The following is a 22437-nucleotide window of genomic DNA, read 5'->3' on the forward strand; positions in this document are numbered from 1 at the left end:
TCCAATAAGACACAGTCCCCCTTATTGACTCTCACTGCTCACTGGCAAGCTGATCACAAAGTGGCAGAAGGAAAATTTATTAAAAGAAGGACACATTTTGTGTTCCTCAGCAGCAGTTTTTAGTAACCTTGGGAACCACTGTCTCAGTGTATGCAGGAGGCCTGGTGCTCAGCCTCCCCCAGGACCCAGTGTGTACATATCCCTTCCCGGGATCTGGATTCCTGCTTCCACTCCGTTTTCTCCCTGCCATACCAGGATGCTCAGAGCTCTCCCCCATCCCAGGATGGTGGGGCTCAGGTCCATCTGCTCTGGGTTCAGGGATGCACTCTGCTCTACTGAGACTTTCTGGAACATTCCAGAAGGCCTCTCTTTGTCAGGTTGTCCTCTCCTGTTATAGCTCAATCCCTCTGTGACTCAGAGACTGTCCCTGAGACGGGACGGCTGTGTTTCTTCACAGTACTGTGCTCACCGGCCTCCTCTCCCCTTGATGCTGGTTTCTGCCCAGGACCAGAGAGGAGAGCAGCCAGAAGATGCTTGATCTTCCTGCCCCATCTCCATATCCTGCCATTTCTTGGCACAGTGATTACTCCAGCATCCTCTCCCCAGAGAAACTTCTTCTTGTTCCTGGCCAGACACAACTATGTCTGGAAATGGGTTCTCATTAAGTGGCAAGGATATGTTCTACCCTCTTTTTTTTTTTTTTTCTTAAGCAAACCTGCACTCTCTAGAGTCCTTAAAAGACTCTCGGCTACCTGCCTGTGGTTTTGCCAGGGCATTGGTTACCAAGCCTTTTCCCCCAGGTGCCATTTATGGTACACAGCTGAACACCAAATATACCTCTACCCACTCCCTTTAGTTAGCCGCATTCAGTTATGCTTCCTTGAAGGAAAGCCTCAAGATTTAGGATGAATAGAGGTACAAAAAGAAGTCTAGTTTGTTGGATTTTGTTTTTGTTTTTTTAACATGGGGCAGGCTAGCACAATTGAAATTGGATTTTAGTGTAAAATATGTTTCTAGGTTTCTAGTCGGCGTGCTTATTAGGTAGAGAAGAGGCAACATATTTAGATATTCTTAGGACTGTGGAATATCATGAAGTTTTCAATGGCATAACTGTATCAACATTCTTGAGAATTTACAGGAAGGTATCTATGGAATTGTTAAAATGTTAACTAAATCCAAAATATGTAATGTGCGTCCAAGATTGTAAATGCCATGGGTCTTAGTTTTATCTTTTTCTAATAATTGAAAGCTATGTTGTCTTACTTTATAAAGTAATAGTCACTGAAAGGTGACTGTGTAAAGCAGGTCAGAATGTTCTGTATTCATTCCTCCAGCAAATACTTAAGAGTCTTTGCTGTGGTCAGTGCTATGCTGGGCACTAGAGTGTGGCTGAGGTTTTAAAAATAATGAACATATTCAAGTGTATCTGGTATTACTTGCGTCACCATGCAGATGTTTCTAACATACATAAATCCAAATAGCGCCATCAAAGAGAAAAAGCTAAAATAGATTCAGCATAGCAGATAAATAAGGAATGTGAAGGAGAGTGTCGAGAATTTTCATTCTGCAGGTCGACCTGGGACCGTAATGTGTGCTTGCTCCCATCTTGGATGTCGATCCCATTACAGCCCACGTTTCTAATACGCCAGCATCCTTAGCTATGCCTGGGGAAGGGGCAGTAATCATGCATGTGTTTATGAGCAGCTCGGGTATGAGCAGTGGAGTTAAAAACATGCCAGAATTGTCCGTGAATCCTACAAGTTTGGAGTCAGAAAAATCACTGGATTTTATTGCTGAAAGGAACCTAACACATCCCAGCTCCCATGTTTTGCAGACTCTAAACTGTGTCTATGTAGTGCTTACATGTATTATGAGTTAAGTCACTTTTGAGGCTCAAGAGTCCAGAATGCTGACTTGAGCAATGGTTCCAGCAGGGCAGGCCAGCACTAGTGAAGTAACACTAACCAGTCTATGTTGCTTGGATGCTGGGCAGGTCCTAAAGAAGTTTCTGAGTTCCCAAGTTGCTGGGCCGCTCGACTTCTGAGAACAAGATGACCCTATGCTGGGCTGTTGGGCTGCAGAGGGCTTCAGCATCGCCTGCGTTGGCGCCAGGTGTGTCTACCTGGTTGCCCCTTCCAGTGACTCAAATTTTGGGAATATGAAAGGGCCGTAAAACTCCTCTCAACAGTTTTCTCAGTCCTAGTTTAAAATTTGAGAGTATTTTCAAAATGAAAATAATCCATTTCTACTGGTAGACATATTCATGAATATAGGTAAGTTAGAAAGGAAACCATCAGATAATACTGTGTAATATTTTGGTGGCTTTGAGTGTATGTACATATATAAACATAAGTACATACAAGACCATGTGATGGACTGAAGGTGTGTATTCCTCCCCCCACATTCCTGGGTGGAAACCCTCAACCCCAATGTACTGAATTTGGAGGTAGGACCTTTACAGAAGTAATTAAGGTTAAATGAGGTCATAAGAGGGGGCCCTGATTTGATAGGGTTAGTTTCCTGATGAGAAGAGATGCCAGCATGCTCGATTTCTCTCTCCACATGAAAGTATAGAGGAAAGCTTGTGAGGTGCAGCAAGAAGGCAGCAGTGTGCCAGCCAGGAAGAGAGTCCTCACCAGGCAGCAAATCTGCTGGCATCTTGATCTTAGATTTCCCAGACTCCAGTCTGTGAGAAATAATTTTTTGCTGCTTTAAATCCCTCAGCCTGTGGTATTTTGGTGTGACAACCTGATAGACTGTGCAAACTTTCAGGAGTATTGCACGATAGGTTCACTGATGAGCATTTTTCTCAGAAAACAACAGGTACATGTCCCATTATGTTGTAGCATCTCATTTTTCATTCATCGGCCACCTATTTGTTCTACTTGTACTTAATTCTTGAGTTGTTTCTTTCTTTAACAGCAGTAACTCCATCAGGTCTGACAAATAAAACTGGGGTGAGTATCAAAAGTGCTGCTAAGAAGGAAGCCTACAGTTAGGATGGGAATGGTCATTCTAAAGCATAGTGAAAAGGACTTCCCTGGTGGCTCAGATGGTAAAGAATCTGCCTGCAAGGAAGGAGACCTGGGTTTAATCCCTGGGTTGGGAAGATTCCCTGGAGAGGGGAATGGCTACGCACTCCAGTATTCTGGCCTGGAGAATCCATGAACAGAGGAGCCTGGTGGGCTACATGGGGTCACAAAAAGTTGGACACAACTAAGCAATTAACACTTTCACTTTCAGAAATACATCAGGGGGCGGGATATGTCCTCAGTACACATGGAATACACATGCATTCTATGCTGGGCATGACTGTAATGGAAAATGTGCCACATAGCATGTGAAATGTGCTGTGGCTGTTAGCCAGAGGCAGAAAAATGATCACAGAGAGAGAAACCCAAGGGTGTGGCATTGTATTAGTGGGGGTTGAATACCACAGTAAGTCCTCAGAAATAAAATACCTTTTCTCTCTTACCTTCGGACATACCTGAAGTTTACAGTTGATTGTTGCTATCAGCCTGGTGTTCAGCATGACATGGATGTCATCTTCTGGGCATAAGTAGACATCAGTAGACCAGGACTGAAGTTCAGAACAGGAGCTCACTCAGCAACCTGGAGGAAAACCCCACAGACTAAAAGGAAGCGCTGCTGTCCCTTGGGAGATAACAGTACAGCAGAGGGACTTAGGGAGGAGTGACCAGCCTTGCTCAGCCTCATCCCCCAAGTAGGCATCGGAAGAAAGCAGACTCTGGAGGATGACAAAGCCGGCTTCAGAACTCCGCACCCCTGCCTCTGAGGCTTGTAGTGCTTCTACAAGTTGTTAAACCCAATGAGCCCCTGAAATACAGCCTGCTCTTGTGGGAAAATCACGAACACAGGGTAATCCAGAGCTGGAAAATGATGAGTGCCGTCAGATCCTAAATGCGAAAATGTTTTGGAACAACCTTAACAGATACTCTTCATTTACATATTCCTTCCTAAATATGCAAAATGTGTGTGAGTGTTAGTTGCTCAGTCATGTCGGACTCTTTGCTACCCCCATGGACTGTAGCCCACCAGGCTCCTCTGTCCACGGGATTTCTCAGGTGGGAATGTTGAAGTGGGTTGCCATTTCCTTCTCCAGGGGATCTTCACGACCCAGGGATCGAACCCACGTCTCCTGCGTTGTAGGAGGATTCTTTACCATCTAAGCCACCAGGGAAGCCTGCAAAACAGTGATAGATAATAGTTTTGCCTACTTTGAAAGGAGCTCTTTAAAAATAATAAATTTAAAAATTGAAGTGATTAGAAAGCATAATGTCTAGTGTAATTGGCAGCTTTTCTCCCCTCCCTTAGAGGTAACTAATGGCGCATCTAATAAAAGGCGTCTTAGAATTGATGAACTACAATAGCGTCTTGTTATAACAGGAGAAGCAGGTAGTTTGTTGAGACCCTGAAAGTCTCTGCATGTGAAGGGACAATGATGTCACAGGTGATCGAGGGTTCAAGGTCCCTTTGAGCCTGCCCATCCCCAGAGGGAGAGGTGTGGTGGCCCCTGTCAGTAGTAGCTACCCTGCAGACTTCTCCTGGTACAAGTGCCCAGGCAAACATTCCAACAGTAAAGGCGCGAGGGTTCAGAACGTGCTTGGTCATGGCTTTGGGGTCATAACCTGTTAGTTGTGGTGTATATATATATATATGTATATGTGTGTTTGTGTATCGTGTACCTGTATTTATACACGTGCATACTCACTTATGCATGCGTGTATGTTAAAGGTTTTTGTTGTTGTTCAGTTACTAAGTCCTGTCCACTCTTTGCAACCTTACGGTGGTTCCAGGCTCCTCTGTCCTCCACGATCTCTGAGTTTGATAGATCTGTATATCTATGACACGATATACATAAGTTTCTATACATGCACTCTCACAGACACATATTGTTTGGCAGCCTGCTTTTTATAAATGTATGTTTGCTCTTTCTGTGTAATTACATATTCTCTCTGACACCTTTGTATGTGACCTCAGGGAATCCTTTTGTATGGATTTGTACTACTTTAATCACTCGTGTTATTAAACGATTTCTCGCTATTTGAAGAACATCCTTGTGGCCCAGCTGTGTGCAGACCTGTAATTTTATTAACCAGATCCTCACACGTGCCTGTTTGTGGTTCAGACTTGGCACGGCAACAGGCCCGCTGTTGCGTGTTCACTGTTTTTTGTTAATGTGTGTGCAGGTTAAAGGACCAGCATATGGGTTAGGATGGAGGTTATGGGTTTGATGTTAAGCTCAAACCCTAGAATCACCCATTCCTGGCTGATAACCTTAGGCTAAGTGTCTTAACCTCTCTGGACCTTAGTTTCCTCATTTGTAAATTGAGCCTATGACATCTGCTTCATAGAATTGCTAAGGTAATAACATAAGGTGTTATCAAGTACCTGACATGTGGCAACCCCTAGGTCAATGTCACTCCAGCTTAGAAGGCAAGGAGATAGACAAAAACACCATGCTGATACAGTCCCACAATTTTGAGAGATGACAGGGGGTATATGACAGATGGTGCTGTTCACTGACTACTGATGCCTTTGGTCCTTCGTTTTCGTGGGTCGACCAAAATAAAGGAGAGGAATAAAATTGTATCTACTCTGTAGGTACAGCTGCCATCAAGGAGGCGATTTCTGCAGTTGCGCAGAGTCTGCACTTGGCTTAATGCTCCACTGTCACCATCTTCAAATTTTTAATTTTTAATAGTGGCTCCATATTTTCCTTTTGCAATGGGCCCCACAGATTAGGTCCTGCCCTAAAATTGTTAGGGGTGTGAAATGAGAGCTTACAAAATACTACATAAGACTTGACAACCATTAGATGGATAAATTATTTTCTTTTTATAAACAGAGACCATCATGATCAGTGCACTTCAGATGTCATTTCATTATTCAAATAGTACGAAATAAGTCTGCAGTTAGTCTCACTGTGTAAGGAAAGAAACTGAGGCCCAAGCAGTTGAGTCACCCAGGAAAATCACTGAGCTTATCAGTGCAGAACTTGGATTCGAATCCAAAGCCTACCCCATTGACCTGTGCTGAGTTTTAGTTCCCTTCTTCCTTTCCAAGGAACCTTTCTGTAAAACCCAGTGTTTTAGTGTCCTTGATACTTATAGGCAGCACAAGGCTCGTTTCCAGCAGAGGTTTCAAAGCCCCTCAGAGAAACTCCAGAATTCCCCCCTGACCTGGAACCTGTCAGGGATACAGCAGACAGGACAGCCCCTCTTCTCACCCCCATCCTGCCCCTCCTGTCCCCATGCCTGCTCAGCTTCCCTGGCTCAGAGTTCTGTTGGCTGGTCCAATCTGACCAGCCTGGGGACAGTTCAGCTTGGCTGCCTCTGACTCCTAATACACTTGGCTTCTAATGGCAAGCATCCAACAGAGACCTCTGAACCACCATGAGAATCAGCGGAAGATAGGCTGGTGTCGGGTCCTGGGAAAGAGGCTGCGGGAGACGTCTATTTCCAGCAGGCCAAGGACACGGCCATCTGTCCTGTGGCAGGGAGCCCCGGCTCTCCTGCAGTGCCAGGCCGTGATCTGCTCTGCTCTCTCTTTCTCTGCCAGAGAAAGAGAGAGCCATTCCAGTACGCCACTAACAAGCAGGTATGTGGCTTGGTACAGGGCAGATCCGGGGCAGGTCTGCCTACAATGTGTAGACTCCAAGCAGGGAAGTTCATACTTGAGCATTTCGTCTCTTGGATAACTGGATTTGAATTTGGAGTGTGACAATGAGACTGTTTGTTGTTTCACAGCAATTCCCTAAGTGGCTGTTTGCTCAAGACCTGTGTAGTGTGAACAGAGATTTGGGGGAGGGGAAGAAGCCATCTGCTCTGGAACAGTCTTCCAATTACATGATCAAATTACTGCAGAGCAAAATGGAGGGAGTCCAACAGAAAGTTCCTGTCTGGTGCATACAGCCCCAGCCCTCTCTCTCAGGCCATTGTGTTGACATGGAGACCCACACGCAGCTTTCAGAGCCAAGGCCGTGATAACTAGGAATATGCGCAGGAGGCCAGCAGAGAAAGCTAAGGAGGAGAGAGTCAGGGTGAGCTTTCCTGCCGCTCAACCAAATGAAACCATCTTGAATTTGAATTATAAAGTGAACCTTTTTCTTGCTTTAGAGATACATTTCTCCGATTACAATTAATTTATCATCTCACATGAAAGAGTCATGTCTTTTTATAAATGACATTTGTGATTTTTGTTGATATTGTATTCAGGTTCTTAAATCTATTCATCTCCCTGAACATTTGAAAACCATTTTCTAATTTCATAAATGTGGCCTGTGTCAATTTGCGAAACATCCTTGGATCTTATTTTTTCCTCTAAATACGTGTGGTTTTTTTTTTTCTTTTTCTTCTTCTTTTGCTATTAGGCATTCATGCAGCCTCACTTGCTGGGAAATGAGTTCACACATTTGGAGTTTCCAAGGAGAGTACAGAGGAAGGAACTTGGAAAGAAGATGCTCTACAGGGATTTTAATATGACAGGCTGGTAAGAACATGCCTCCCTCTGCCTGGGCACTTCCACAGTGTCCGTGAAGGCAGCGTCGCCACCATGAAAATCAGTTCTGCAGTTTGGATCAGGAGGTGCAGGCGGAGCCCTGGGCTGGTGGGGAAGGAAAAGGGTCTACACCCGCTTCTGCTGTTCTCAGATCTGGGTGTTGGTTTGCTTCTCTGCTCTCTGAGGCTCTCCCTAAGGATACTAGACCCACCAAGCTGATGTCATCCCCCACTTCACACAGAGCAAGAATTTGGGGGCTTTTAAAACACATTAAAGTTGGTTTTTTCAAGTCACAGTTACTTAAGGAGGTAACAGGGCTCAAAGGAATGAGCCAAAGCTCTATTTGGCCAGACCAGCTTGAATTTGAATCATAACTCTGACCTTTCGGAATAGCCAGAGTTGGATAAACTACTTAACCCCTGTGAGTTCAGTTTCCCATGAATAAAATGTAAAGAATACTCTCTGAAGGGTGGGTGTAAGGACCAGCGGTAATGAGCTGTCATTATTTCACCACCTTTCACCACAAAAGAGCTCTTGGCAAAGGGCATCTTATTCTCCAAACACACATACCTATATAAGTCCCCCAAACCATTTCTGTGGGTCAGTAGTTAACATTGACTAAGACCTCATCTGTTTATTCCAACTGAAAATAGATACGATGATAAAGTACTGAAACTTCATAAGGTTGGTGTAAGGACGAAGCGAGGGGAAGTGCCTGGCACCAAGGAACATAGGGGAAGGTTTGCTCTAAGATCCTGCGATCCTGACCGGGGAGCCCCTCGACAGTCTGGAGGACAGCAGAATGAGACAGTGGCCACTTTCCTTGCCACGCCCCCAACACAGGCTACAAAGTAGATTTCATTATCTCTTCTTGTTTGACCAAAATAGCTGTAACAGATGGTCACAGCCCAAATTCCCATAGGGATGACTTTCAGGCTGAAAATCCACTCCAAGGGTATGTATTGTCTTAAAGGAATAGTCGAGCTGCCCGGCCAGGATCAGAGGTTATCCTGAGGCATGTCCAGTTGTCCTTTCTCATCCAAAGAGAGCCTCACCAGTATCCACCCTTCTTCTAGAGCAGGGTCAGCAACTGCAGTCCGAGAACCAAATTCCAACCCCCTGCCCCGACAACCACCTCTTCCTGTAAATAACTTTGAAAAGTACAGTCACATTCTTTTGTTTATGTTTGATCTGTCACTTCATGCGACAGCAGAGCATTTGAGTGGTTGCAGCAGGGCTTAAAAATACTTACTCCTGCTCTAAAACATGATTGGATTTATCAGAAAGGGTTTACCATATTTGCTGCTCTGAGCTCTGAAGTTTTGTTACTCCAGAATGGGTTTCCTTGCAAATGTATTTTTATTCAATCAGCAGAATCAGCACTCCTTACAGAAAAGTTTCAGGTGAGGGTTCATGTAATTCAGAAAACTGTAGAGGCGTTTGGTCTGGTCTTTGTGGAATTTGGAGAGGTGGACTGAAAATCATTCCAGTTTAGGAACCCACGTGGTTATAAACACATAAACAAAAAGAGCAAAGCTAACAGACATCGAGGAAAATGGCCAAAATGGGGGAAGGGTGTGGCTGTAGGAAGTCAGGCTGAGATGGTACTGGGAGAGCATAATTGAGAATGTGGGAAGCCAGACAGAGAAATTGAGGTTTACTGTGAGACCCTGCTGGTTACACTTTTGTGTTGCTGAGGAGAATGAAATGATAAAAGCAAAGCTTTAGGAAGGTTATTATACAGTAAGAGAGGGAGAATGACCAGGAGAGAAAGCAGATTCAGATATCTAGAGAAAAATTATCATAGAAATATGGATATGAGATCTCCAGAGCCAAATAGAGGGATGGAAGCAGAAAGCAGAGAAAGCAAGGAAATAAACAAGAAACTAGATGGTTTTGGTCAAGGGATAAATGTAAGGGGTAAGTCATCAGTTACTCTAATTATAGTGGTCTGTCAGCCCCCAGAGGGGCAGCCCAGTGCCTCATCCTGTGCCTGACGTGTAGTTGACAGGCTGTGATTATTGGATGAAAGGTGTGATTGACAGAAGTGGATGGGGGTGGCGGACACACAGATGGTTGATGGGAAGGGTAGGAATGAGAAGCCAGCACACAAGCCATGTTGAGCTTGAGGCAAGGCTGTTTGTATTTTCTTTCTTTGCCAAAAAGGCAAATTAGATCTCAGCAGTCACAACAAACTTGGTAAACAAATGGCTAAAGATTACCCCCTTTTACAGTTTTTTTTAAATGTAGATAAGTTCAGGATTAGATTCCATCCAGGTTTATACACACACAGTTACTCTCTTTTGCTCTCTATCTAACATACAGGCACACACATGCATTGGCAAGGTCTTTAGCAAGTGAACAGTCCATAAATGGGCTGTATTTAACTGTGCAGAACTCCACAGAAGGTACCGAATAACCGAGAAGCCAAGACTGAGAATGGCTTCAGTCAGATGTGATTTGCTCATTTGTTTCAGCAAAGTTCCCTACATGATTGTTGGCTCCCAACTTTGGCTACAAGCAGAGATTGATGGACATCTTTGTTTATCTCCTATCTGTTGTTACTTAGGATTTGAAAGTGACACTTATGGAAAAGGAGAGATCTATCTTTGTTGGAAGAAGTTGGGAAGTTTAAAACCAATTTAGACTACTGCCTATGTAAACTCCTTCTGCCCACCTCCCAGCTTTAATGAGTTCTTTTAAAGAATGTTTTTTTACCTCTAACGGAAAGCCTCAAACCTAGCAGTTATTTTTTCAGGACTTAAGAAACATGGACTCCCGGTTTCCTATTTTTCTGAGTTGTCTATTAGAAAGAGAAAGGCTGGCAAATGAATTAAACAGAAAGAGGCAAGGATCTGCAGCCTCTTTTTCCATGAAAGCCCCAAATTACTGCCAAGGTGTTGGGATTGGTTGAAGGTGGACTGGTGGGTGTTGGGAATGCATCGTGCTCAAGAAGACAGGTAAGTCCTCACCCCAGCCCTCCTTTATGTTTCTTGGCTTCAGAATTAGTCTTGGCCTGTGAACTTGTAAACCTTTCTAACAAGTAAGGGTTCATCCATTGCCAAGCTGTTGAAACTTTGTAGCAAAGACCTAGTTGTGGAAATGTTTATCTGCCTGCTTGTCCCTACTGGTCATGGGGCTGGTTCACAGTGATGAGACCTTTACACACTTCCTATGAACTAGGTCCATTTTACAGATGAGGAGACTGAGGCACATGGGCCAAGTTGCTCAAGGTCATACAACTTGTAAGGAGAGAAGCCAGTCTGTGAACCAGGGTGACCTCACTTCAGGGGTACACTGTTCAGTCTGGTGCTAAACTGTCAAATGCCCAAAGAGGAGTCCTCCTCCTCATTCCCATTTTGCAGCTGAGCAAATTAAGGCTCAGAGGGATTAAGAGGCTTACACTTACTTAAGTGGCCATGAATGCAAAAATGTCAGAATAACCCAGGCTTCTGATTCTTAGCCTGGAGCTCTTTCTGATACAATGGATCAACTTTTCTTCAGAGTGAGATTAAACGTGATTATTCAGTTCTGAGCTGCGGTGGAAATTTAAGCAGGGGACCTCCATCTACCAGGATCAGTGTCTCCTTGCCAGCCCTTTAGAGGACAAGAGGATGAAATAAAACATTTCAGGAGCTGCCGAGGTAGTCATTTTTCCAGTTCTCAATCTGACCCAATGGACTGTTGGCCAAATTAAACTGTGATGCTTCACACTCGTCACTAAAAGTCTGTGTGTGGTTTGGGGGTGGTGATGATGGGGACGATCCCCAAAGCACCAGATTTCCTTTATTTAGGAAAATCGACTGCTCTCATTAGAGGAGCATCCTGCCAGCTTTCTGTGGTGTGTCTGCAGCCGGGAGGAAGTGTGGGAGAGGATGTCAGCTCCGGGAAGCCCGCTCTCATAATTAAGGATGAGTCTGTTGCCTTCTGATGGGGATTCTTTCTCTCCCACCCTCGTGCTTTCTCGGAGACCATGGAGCTTGGCAGGCCCAGATTGTATAGAGGACAAAAGGTTATTGTCACCCAGACCTTCCTAATGAAATCTGTCTCGTCCCTGGCTCCCCTACCTCCTTTCTGCTCAGATAGTTTGCACAGTGGTTTGATTTACGAAGGCTTTTTTTTTCTCTCTCTCTTTTTTAAAAATTATTTTATAAATAGATCAAGTTTTGTATCTTTTGTTTTTGTGTGTTTTGTTTTTTACTGTGGTGGGTGGGTCTTTGTTGGTATGCGGGCTTCCCTCTGTGGCTCCTCTTGTTGTGGAGCGCGAGCTCTAGGACATGCGGGCTTCAGTAGTTGCAGCTCCCAGGCTCTAGAGCCCAGACTCAGTAGTTGGGACACACACGCATAGTTACCCTGCAGCATGGGGGATCTTCCCAGACCAGGGATTGAACCCATGTCTCCTGCGCTGGCAGGCAGATTCTTTACCTCTGAGCCACCAGGGAAGCCCCACAAAGGCGTTTTCTAACAGCACTCTGGATGCTGAGTCAGTCCCTGACATGTCCCAGCTCTCACCTTCTGTGCTGGATGTCCTCGGTCCTGGCGCCAGAACCTTGGCCTTGGACTTGGTATGAGCCGTGTCCCTCCTCCCCAGCCCTTTGTGTGGAGCTGCTGTCTGTTGCACGATGCTCACTAGCTGGCATTGTGAGCCCAGCGTCCTGACCCACTCCCCTCTGAGCCGTCTCAGGCCGTTATTTGCTGGCAAGCATCTGTGTTCCCGAGTTAAAACAACAGTTTCTCACAGCTGGCTTTGTGGCACCAAGTGCCCGCTCCTGTGACTGCGGGTGATTTCGCTTTCTCGTGTAGGATCTGTGTTCTTTGTGCTTTGTGTCTGGCCGCATGGGGTGATGAGCAAGGCTGGGCCCCCACACACACACCCCAGAGCACACGGGAGGGGGCCATAGCTTCACCCCTGGCTTTGGGCCAGACTCTCCAGCAGCTGTTCCTGGGCTGATGGGATTTGTTGAGAGCGAGGGCCAAAGAGGACAAGTCCATCGTGTGAATGCAAGATTGCTTCCAGATGGTTCTGGTTAACAGTAAAGTACACCAAAATTCTTTCTTTAAGCAAAGCCATTTTAACGTTTATAATGGTCTTATTTCAGGGACCAGTAACATGAGATGGCATGGCTTACTTAGGAAAGAGAGTGCTGCTTGGGCACCAGTCCTCACTCTGCCGCGGTTCTGGGGCCCTGGGCAAATCCCAAGCCTAGGGTCTCTTGTTCATAAAATACTTCCTGTGCCCTTCTCTGCCAGCCTCCAGTGGGGGTGGGCTTTGCACTGCTTTTCCGAGCTTCTGAAAAAGACAGATTCCATTAGGAAAATTCCAGTGATGGTAACGTTTCATTTCTGTCTCTTGCAGCCCTTAACTCTTTTGTGATTCCGACTTGATGATGCATCAGGGTAATTGTTCCCTCCTCTACTTCCTTGAAACTGAGAGCTGATAAATTAGAGGCTTTCCCCTGGGAACAGAGTGCCGTCCACCGCCATTTTCTTCTCTCAGCACTCACTACCTTTATGAAGGCAAAGGGAAACTTTTCTGTTCCGTGTCCTCTCCGGCAGAGTGGCCACTAGCCCCCAGGGACCATTTCAATCTAAATTAGTTAAAATTAATTAAAAGTAAAAATTGGTTTCCCACGTCACAGCAGCCGCATCTCAGTTGTTCAGTGGCCACGTATGGCTCGTGGCTACTGAGGTGGACGTGGCAGATATAGAACATTTCCATCATCACATAAAGTCTTAGCAGATGGCACTGCAGTCTAGGTAATGTAAGGGTTTAACTGGGGTGGAGGGCAATGCCGGGAGCTGTCTGTAATTGAACAACCCAGTAGCAAGGAGTTAAAAAGACAGCTGAGCCAAGATGGGGAGAGCAGAATGTTGTGGCCGTGCTCTGTGGCTTCTGACCCTGCTGCTGCTGGACTCCAAGTCCAGAAGTGGGAGATGGGCTTTCCTCTACTCTTCAGACCTTCGGGGGCAAAGGTCATTGTGTTTAGGGATGTCTGGTCTGCAGCCATCCCTCTCTGGCAAGCCTGCTGACCATTCCATCTGCCCTGGTCAGTAACACACCTCCCTCCTCCAGCCCCTCTCCACCACCTCCTAGACTGTGCTAGCCGTTGGCACTTTTATTCATCTTGTTTTTTTCTTTCACTTCTTGGAGAATATTTCAGACCCTGAGGATCGGTTTGAAAAGCAGCTTCACTCGCAACCCTTTTCCTTTCTGGTTGAGGCTGACATTTATTCTCAGTGTGAAGCCTGGAGCCCAGCTCCGGGTTGAGCGTTGCAGCCCCCCAGCATTGGGCTTCTTACCAGCCATGCAAATGTCTTCTGGAGAGAAACTCACCAGAGGCACCCCCAGCGTGGTGCAGAGCTGCTGGGTCAGGTTCCACAAATAGTTTAGTGTCTTCCACCTTCTTCTTCATTGCTCTTTTCAATGCCCTCTGATGGTGCATTCAGGCAGGCTGGCAGGGAATGGGATAAGCAGATTGAGAAATGCCACAGAATGCTTTATGAAGCCAGCTCCAGAGCTGTACCCGCGTTTTAATATAAATTGATTTATTGAACCAAGCACAGAAGCCCTGTTACAGAAACCCCAGGCTGTGTCCTCCTGAGGACCACCTAAAAAAGCAGCCCCAACTGACACTCCTCATTAGCTTTTCCACTGATCCCCAGGCAGTTTTGAAAGGGACAGTGTCCCTCCTTTGGGCTGAATTTATATGTTGGCCATGCCTGTGGGTCTAATTAGCTCAGCATTATTAGTCCTGCTCAGAAAGCTTGCGTTTCCTAGCAGCTTGACTTTTGAGTTTTCAAGAGTAATTGGAAAATTCAAACTCCGTCCTCCTCCTCTTCTTGATTTTAATCACCTTTAACCCAGTCTTTGGAAATTTACCTGCAGAAGTCCCTGACTCCCGTGGTTGAGGTGCGTGCAGTCCCTCCTTGGTGCAAATCCTGACATTACTGTGGGGCCATAGACTTCACCAAGGAGGCTTTTTATACTCACCAGAGAAATAGCACATTTTAATTTTATAATCACTTCACGAGAAAGCAGGCCATTCCTGAGTTAAACCTGGGATTCATTTCCTCCCAGCCACTTGTATTTTCATAATTTAATGATTATGGGCCACCTTGGCTGCAGTCTGATGGTGGAAAGCAATCTGGAAATCAGAGTTAATGGAGAGAGGAGGGGTTTGGATGGCATCTCAGAGAATTTTAACCCCAGACCTCGGAAGACTGTAGTAGATTGGGGGTTGGCCGGGACAGGGATTAGGTTCCTGAGGAGCCCCCTTGTTCCCAGCTCGGTGGGGCCCGGGCTGAAGGCAGAGCGGGTCAGCCCCGCGTCGGGAGGGGCTTCTCCCATGATCCGCAAGCTGCGATGGTGAATGGATGTTTTCGAGGTGCGTGCTCTGCATTTTTTCAAGGTTTGCAGCTCTGGCTGCAGGAGCAGCAGGGAGCAAAGCCAACCCTGCTGTGGGCAGCACATCTCCCGACAGTGACAAATGACCCCTTGCTCCTCGCCCTCCTCCCGCCGCTCTGTCCATGAGGCCAGTGGAGGCTGAGAGATCTTTACAGATGGTTGGGAATCGAGACAGACCGGCGTGGTCAGCCCACGGGGAGGAGAAAGAAAAGAAACGCCCAGTCAGCCTGCCCCGCTGTGATCGTCCACACACTCTTTCCGCATCCACAGCCTCTCACTCTGCTCTACTGATTGGTATAGATGTCTTGTTCCTGAAGTGGTCAAACCACTTCCGAGCATTTTCCCCCCTCGGACCCTGTGAACAGTCGCACACTTGTCTGTAGTCCTTCATTTACCCCCAGGCATCAGGTCTCTGCCACTTCTCCCCCAGTGAGTGCTGTTTGCAGGCACACAGTACAAGTGAGGGGGTGTCTTAGCTCCAGGTCATCTGGGGGAAGTTTGAGGATGTCAAGTGCTTGCCCGCATCCCTGTGAAAATAGGCAGTGTCCTGTTAGCCAAGGAACCCCAGGGCACACTTGTTTCTGTTTTCGACAAACCTTTTTTGTACATCTGCAGCATGTTAGACATTGAGTCGTAGTTAAGAACAAGGGATGTGGAGCCAGACTGCGGGCTGGGATAGGGACCAGGTGTGGCTGGGACAAAGCACGTCACCTCTCTCTTCCTCAGCTTCCTCGTACGAACATGGGGCTAACGGCAGAACCTAATAATCGGATGGTATGACTTGGTCAGTGTATCGAACGAAGCTGGCGTTTAATAAGTGCTGTCTGTGTCTGGTAATATAATCATTAGATGTGATGGAAGCTGGAAGAGTCAGCAAGATCTGATCCTTGCCCTGGATTATACAGCCTAATAATGTGTGTTGAGATGCTCGTTTCCCAATTGTAACGAGAGGCTAGAAACTGAAAGGAAAAAAGAAGGCAGTTTAGAGAAGCAGGAGGCTGAAGGGGTGCTGGCCACTTCCGTGGGGCAAGTCTGTCCCACAGCCACTGTGCCGGCTTAACTGTGAGGAGAGTTGAGTATGCTAGGAAGCCCCTCTGTCCCTGGAAGCTGCTGTATAGTGATTATTTTATTGGGGTGGGGGGTTGTGTTTTTTGTTTGTTTGTTTTAAATCTATTCATGGACTTTGCATCCGCCTCTGTGCTGGAACTTACCGAGGCACCACTGCAGTTCTTCTAAGCCACAGCCCAGAAGCTGGGTCTCCAAGTCCCTCACTGGCCAAAGCATGTCCTCATGTAGGAAGGATCTTATCAGCTAAGACAGTGCTCACGTCATAGAGGTGGTCAGCTAGCCCAGGGACCAGCTTCCTAGAAATTGATCGAACAATACCATTTTTCCTATAAATCTATTTTTAAAATCTCAAGAGTCAGAGAGGTTGATCAGTTGGAATTTGTCGATGAATACCTAAAGCAGGACAAAATATAGGGCTTTTAAAAAGGGGGGGGTTGAAGAAAAAAGGCACTGTAGCTGTTGAAGAGGGACCAGTGGTTTTGGGGAACTGAGATTGGGATTGGGGAAGACTCAGTGGGGAAGGTTGTGTTTGAACCGAAGATCTGAAACAGGAGAGGTTTCGGAGGGTTGAGAGAAGGATACGCTGAGCAGAGTGTGTAGCTCAAGTGGAAGCCCAGAGACATGAAAGTAAGTTGTGTGTTCTGGGAATGTGGAAGCTGGAGGTCATATTCAAAATATTTTGACAGCATGGAGGACTAGGCTCCATCTGGGTCCTAGAATTAATGCCTAGAATGTGCCAGGCATTAATTCTTTCTTTTCCACATCATAGGGATTCCAGGGGAGAATCCAGCAAATGGGGGTAGTTGCTGACTTGTGACAGTCATTATTTGCAAGCCAGTACAGGGGTATATCAGTGTTTTCAACCTCCGTACACACTTGCTGGTACACGTCAGCTAGATAATATTCCTGATGGTGCGTGCATGCTGAGTGCCTCAGTGATGTCCGACTCTTTGTGACCCTATGGACTGCAGCCCACTGGCTTGTTGGCCCATGGGATTCTCCAGGCAAGAATACTAGAGTGGGTTGTCGTGCCCTCCTCCAGGGGATCTTCCCTACCCAAGGAATTGAACCAGTGTCTCAGGTCTCCTGCATTGGCAAGCGGGTTCTTTACCAGTAGCACCACCTGAGAAGCCTAATGTCAGTTAGGGAAGCTTTGAATGCCATGCTAAGGATGGCAATAACTATCATAATTTTATTTTCCCACCCTCCAGAGCTCTACACATTTATAAAGTATGAGAATGACACGATAGGACAGAAATATAGAGCTGACAATATATTTAGAAGGATGCATAGTCCAATCCTCAGCTTATTTATAAGATCCTATTTTTAATGAAATTCCAGAGAAGTGAGTACTGTGACTCCAACACATTTCCAGGTACTTAACAACAGGGCACATTGTCCTATGTCCCACCTATAGACCTTAAAGTATAAAATTTCACTCTTCCCAGAGGAAGTGAAATTTTTCTTATCCTTGCCACCCTCTCTCTGCCCACTAAGTTTCAGACTAGGAAATCAGTGTTGCTGGTTTCAAGCTGACAATCCCCTAAAGGTGCTAATCCACCGTGGCTTCAGAGTCAATTGGGGAGCTGGTTTAAACCCCTGCGTTCTGGGCTTACCCCAGGAATCCACATAAAAGAGTGAGAAGACCACCATTCTATGCCCTGAAAGACCTTGCCCCACCTTCACGATCCTCTGACCTTCAGACAAATCAGTCTAAGCCTTATTTAGAGCAAGGACAAGGTCCTACGTCTGTCCCTCACTGAAAAGCTAAACACATCTCCCTGTGAAAACTAGACTTGCTGGTAGCACATCCACTTTCTATCCTTCACCTTGTTACTCTGGCAAAGGCAATGAGACACTGCCAATTCTCGGTTCAGATTCCTCTAGGATTAAATCAGCCTTGTCTGTCACCCTGGGTAAATCAAATGCTATGTGTCGTGCTCAGTAGCTTAAAGGACAGGGCACCATAGCTTCATCTATGTGGAGTGATGAGTTTTAACCATTACTTACTCATTCAGTGAACTGGGTGTTGTGCTGGGTTTTGGGGAAATAAAGAAGATTGAAGCAGTCCCTGACCCCAGGGTGCTTAAAGTCAAGTGTAGAACACACTATACGCAAACCGGCCGAGGAGAGTTTACCCACAGTGAAGCTTTTCACCTAGGGTGGTCAAAATATTCCAGAATCCCTGAGGTCCTAGAATCTGGGTTTTTTGTTTTTCAAACCTCTCAAGTGATTCTTGTATATCCTTAAACATTGACCTTGGGCAGCCCTAGACATGTGTACTGTGGATATATAAAAGTGTTAGTCACTCAGTCGTGTCTGATTCTTTGTGACTGCCTAGGCTATAGCTTGCCAGGCTCCTCTGTCCCTCCCTGGGATTCTCCAGACAAGAATACTGGAGTGGGTTACCATTCCCCTCTCCGGGGCATCTTCCTGAACCAGCGATCAAGCCTGGATCTCCTGCATTGCGGGCAGATCCTTCACCATGTGAGCCCTCAGGGAAGGCCCCACGGATGTGAGCAGCAGCTCACAGAAATGCCTGATTAACAAGCACTGGGCACGCTGGGCTCTCTCCAGCAGCTTATCCTGTGCATCCTCCTGCTGGTGCTTGGGAGCCTCTTTGACCACCTGCATGGACCAAAGACTGTGTTCAGGAGGGGGCTGTGGTTGGGACCTGCTGGGAAAGATAAGGACTGATGAAGCCCTTAGGTGCCAACCGTGGGTCAGAGTTGAGTCAAGCCTTTCTTTTTCCTTATTGATACTTGTGCCCATAACCTGGATATGGTCCAGGCCCTGGGCATGGTATGCATATGTGGGTAAGGTCAAGATATGTAAACTGCTGGGTTTTCACTCCCGTTCTTCCTGAGTAAGTGGTCCTCCCTCTGCAAACCTGCCTGCCCCTTCTGGGTGGCCTTGCCTCACTCTCGGAAAAACTGGGCATTTAAGTGTGAAGATTTAAGGTCTCTCAATTCCAATCAACAGAACAACTTGAGAGCCAGACCTCAGGTTGAAGCTACTTCTGCAGTGACCTTGATTCTCTTCCATTTTGTCAAGGGAAGCAGCAGCCTGAGAAGGTGGTATGTTTAAACTTCCATGTGCCTTCCATAAAAACCTGGAAAGGGAGTAGACTTCAAAAAATTTTAAGATCTACTCAGAGCATGAAGATTAGTCATATTAAACATTCCTGTTGCACATCATGCCTCTAAATGGTGTTTACCCACATCCACAGCACTTCAAGGGCAGGCAGAGAACCATGATTGAGAGCGCAGTGCACTTTGCGGCCCATCTGGCTTAACCTGTGTGGTTTCCTAGCGGTGTGACCTCTGTTTTCTTCTTTGTATGATGGGGTTAAGGTTAATACCTGTCTTACAAGGTTGTTCTAAGCATCATATAGGTTTTAAAAATATGAGTGCTGGGACTTCCTTGATGGTCCAGTGGTTAAGACTCCATGCTCCCACTGCAGAAGGCATAGATTTGATCCTTGGCCAAGGAATTATGATCCTCCATGCCGTATGGTGGCCAAAAGTAAATAAGTGCTTTAAAAAGTGCTTAGAGTGAAGTGGTGGTAGTTTAGTCACTAAGTCGTGTCCAATTCTTGTGATGCCGTGGACTGTAGCCTGCCAGGCTCCTCTACCATGGGATTCTCCAGGCAAGCATACTGGAGTGGGTTGCCATTTCCTTCTCCAGGGGATCTTCCTGACCCAGGGATAGAACCCAGGTCTCCTGCATTGCAGGCAGATTCTTTGCCAACTGAGCTATGAGTGAAGCCCAAAGTAGAGTGAAGTGAGTGCATAATAAACATTGGGTATATTGGAATTCTGTAGGTGTTTGGGGTAAGATGATGGCTAAAGCTTTAACAGCTGCTGCTTTTGAAGTCCATCATTTGAAGCAATAGTGAAAGTTTTAGTTGCTCAGTCGCATCTGACTCTGCGACTCTATAGACTATAGCTCTCCAGGCTCCTCTGTCCATGGGATTTTCCAGGCAAGAATACTGGAGTGGGTAACCATTCCCTTCTTCAGGAGATCTTCCCAACCCAGGGATCGAACTCAGATCTCCTGCATTGCAGGCAGATTCTTCACTGTCTGAGCCACTATTGGATAATAAAAAGCAGTGGGGCCACTCTGACTTCAAGAGCCAAAAATGCTATGTTCCCCGACACACATCACTTCCTCCTAGTAATAACTACCCCCAACCCCTAAGTAATGCTAGCAGCCATAGCCCCAGGCCTGTGCTTCTTACCCTGGGACTTGAGTAATGTGGGAGTTAGCAGAGGATCCCAGAGAGTATAGTAACCCACAGGATAAGCATCTGATTCACCAGAAGATTTGGGGGTGAGGGAAGATATTTTTGTGTGTTGAAGTAACTGTTGATTAGGTGTATGCTCTGCCCAGTGTGGTGTTTCCAGTTCAAGGGCACTTGAATGAACGTATTGCAAGGACATAGCTTAGGCTAGAGGCAGAGTAAGTGCTTCTCCCAGGGACTAGTGTAGGACCTGGTGCTCTGGTTTATAAGTGTCTGCATGAAGCTTTGTGAGGCATGGCTGCAGACCAGCACGGAGGAACCGGTCTGTGTAGTAAAACTCTCTTTGTAGCAAACAATTTGCTATTTTCTCCCCACCATTCATGGATATGGGGTCAATTTTGGTTATTTCCTAACTTGTATGTACTGACTTGGTCTCACACACTTAAAGGCCAATGTCAATAAAATTCATGTTTGTTTTAGAATGAGTGGTCCCTGAGGAAGCAGAATTCATTCCATATTTGTGTGCTCATAAAACGAGGATCTCTGATTCATACCTAGGGGAGATCTAAATGTTATTGATTAGAACATGAAGCTCTCCTAGCCAAGTGCTAATGCGCACCAAGTGGATACCAAGTCAGAAATAATTTCCAAATCTGAAATTTCCTTAAAAGTCATCTGGAATGTCTTATCCTGAAATAGGATTGGTTCAGGTTTGCATGTGTACGTGATTGACTATATTTTCAAAAGGCTGATTCAAAGCATGTTTTTCCATGTGAATCCTTTTCCACCACTAACTTTGGGCCCAGGAGTCAAGAGATGATCCTTATTTGATTTAACCCCATATGCCAGCACCTGTGCAAGTGCCTGGTACCTGGCAGGTGCTCAGTAAATATTCTTGAATGAATCAGGTAGAACCCATTGCTCTCATATGGTCGAAGCCTGATCTCCTGGTGTGGAGCTACGAGGAGCCGCCACCCAAATTCTATCCACATTTCTAGCTGTGAGTGGGCACCCATTTTGGGGGTTGCGAAATCAATTTGGTGTACGGAGATGAGCATTTTAAATTAAGCAGCATATGGAGAAAAGAAAATATTAAAATGGATATCACATGGCAAAGGTCAGTATTGTTTTTCTGAGGTGTGTTTGGGTATGAGTTCATACATGCTCAGTAGTGTCTGACTCTATGCAACCCTGTGGACTGTCGCCCCCCAGGCTCCTCTGTCCATGAAATTTTCCAGGCAAGAATACTGGAGTGGGATGCCATGCCCTTCTCCAGAGGATCTTCCCAATCCAGGGATCAAACCTGTGTCTCTGGCGTCTCCTGCATAGGCAGGCAGATTCCTTACCACTGGTGCCACCTGGGAAGCCCGTTTGGGTGTACACTGGGTTAATAAGATTGATAGGTGTCTTTTAAGTCATAAAGTATGAAACCTCTGCTCTAACCCAGTGCATGCTCCTAGGGCACATGGACCAGTGATGTGAAAGCAAGCTCTGTTGCCTCTTGCCGTCACCCATAGATCTGACGGTAGGAACAGGAATGTTTAGGCCAAGAGATGCATGGTTACCACCTGCAGAACTCTAGGTGGGGTCTGGTTCAGGTGTGCTGCTGGGAGGAAGAGGAGAGGCAGGCATTTCCCCAGGGCTGTGGGTTGCTGGGCGGGGGTTCCTACTCATGGATGCAAGGGTGGGGGTTCCTCAGAGGCAACTGCCATGTCAGGAATAGAGCTTGCACCCCATTACAGGTAAGGTTCTCCTGCAGAGAGGGCCGGAAGCTTCCCGCTTTCATTCATTTCTCTTGTCACTGCCAGCCATACCCAAGCTGGGCTGCACTGCACCTGCCAGCTCTCTTCAATTATGTCACCAAATACTAATCACACTCTTACAGTTCAGGCACGCTGTTTGTGCCCGAATCCACATGCTGCACTGCATTAGCACCAGCACATCAACTCGCGTACAGCTTAGGGCCGGCAGGCTTCAACTAATTTAAACGGCAGTCCAGAGACCAAAGGAGGAAATAAAGGAGCATTTGTTGGTGGAGCCTTGACCTCACAGGGGGACTTTCCCAGGAAATCATGTAATCAAGTTACCCACTGACAACTCCTAGCACAGAAATCCAGGGACTCAAGGCATTAAAATATGACCCCATCCCTCAAAACTCAGGTTTTACAAATAAGGAAAGACTGCTTATACGGTGGTGAGC

At 46.3% G+C, this 22437-nt stretch overlaps 1 protein-coding gene across 2 annotated transcripts in view; it reads left to right on the top strand.

Moving 5' to 3' along the window:
• The window catches only part of PPM1H (protein phosphatase, Mg2+/Mn2+ dependent 1H), a 295463-nt gene that overhangs the window by 211516 nt on the left and 61510 nt on the right, over positions 1-22437 (top strand). For both annotated transcript variants that reach the window (XR_003588833.2, XM_027967492.2), the window contains exon 6: positions 7394-7512. Coding sequence is in view for 1 of the 2 variants with exons in the window: in XM_027967492.2 (XP_027823293.1) it covers positions 7394-7512 (119 nt within the window). In the remaining variant the exon portion in view is untranslated. The remainder of the gene's footprint in view (positions 1-7393; positions 7513-22437) is intronic.

Source organism: Ovis aries, chromosome 3, assembly GCF_016772045.2.
Source record: "Ovis aries strain OAR_USU_Benz2616 breed Rambouillet chromosome 3, ARS-UI_Ramb_v3.0, whole genome shotgun sequence".
Taxonomy (NCBI): Eukaryota; Metazoa; Chordata; class Mammalia; order Artiodactyla; family Bovidae; genus Ovis; species Ovis aries.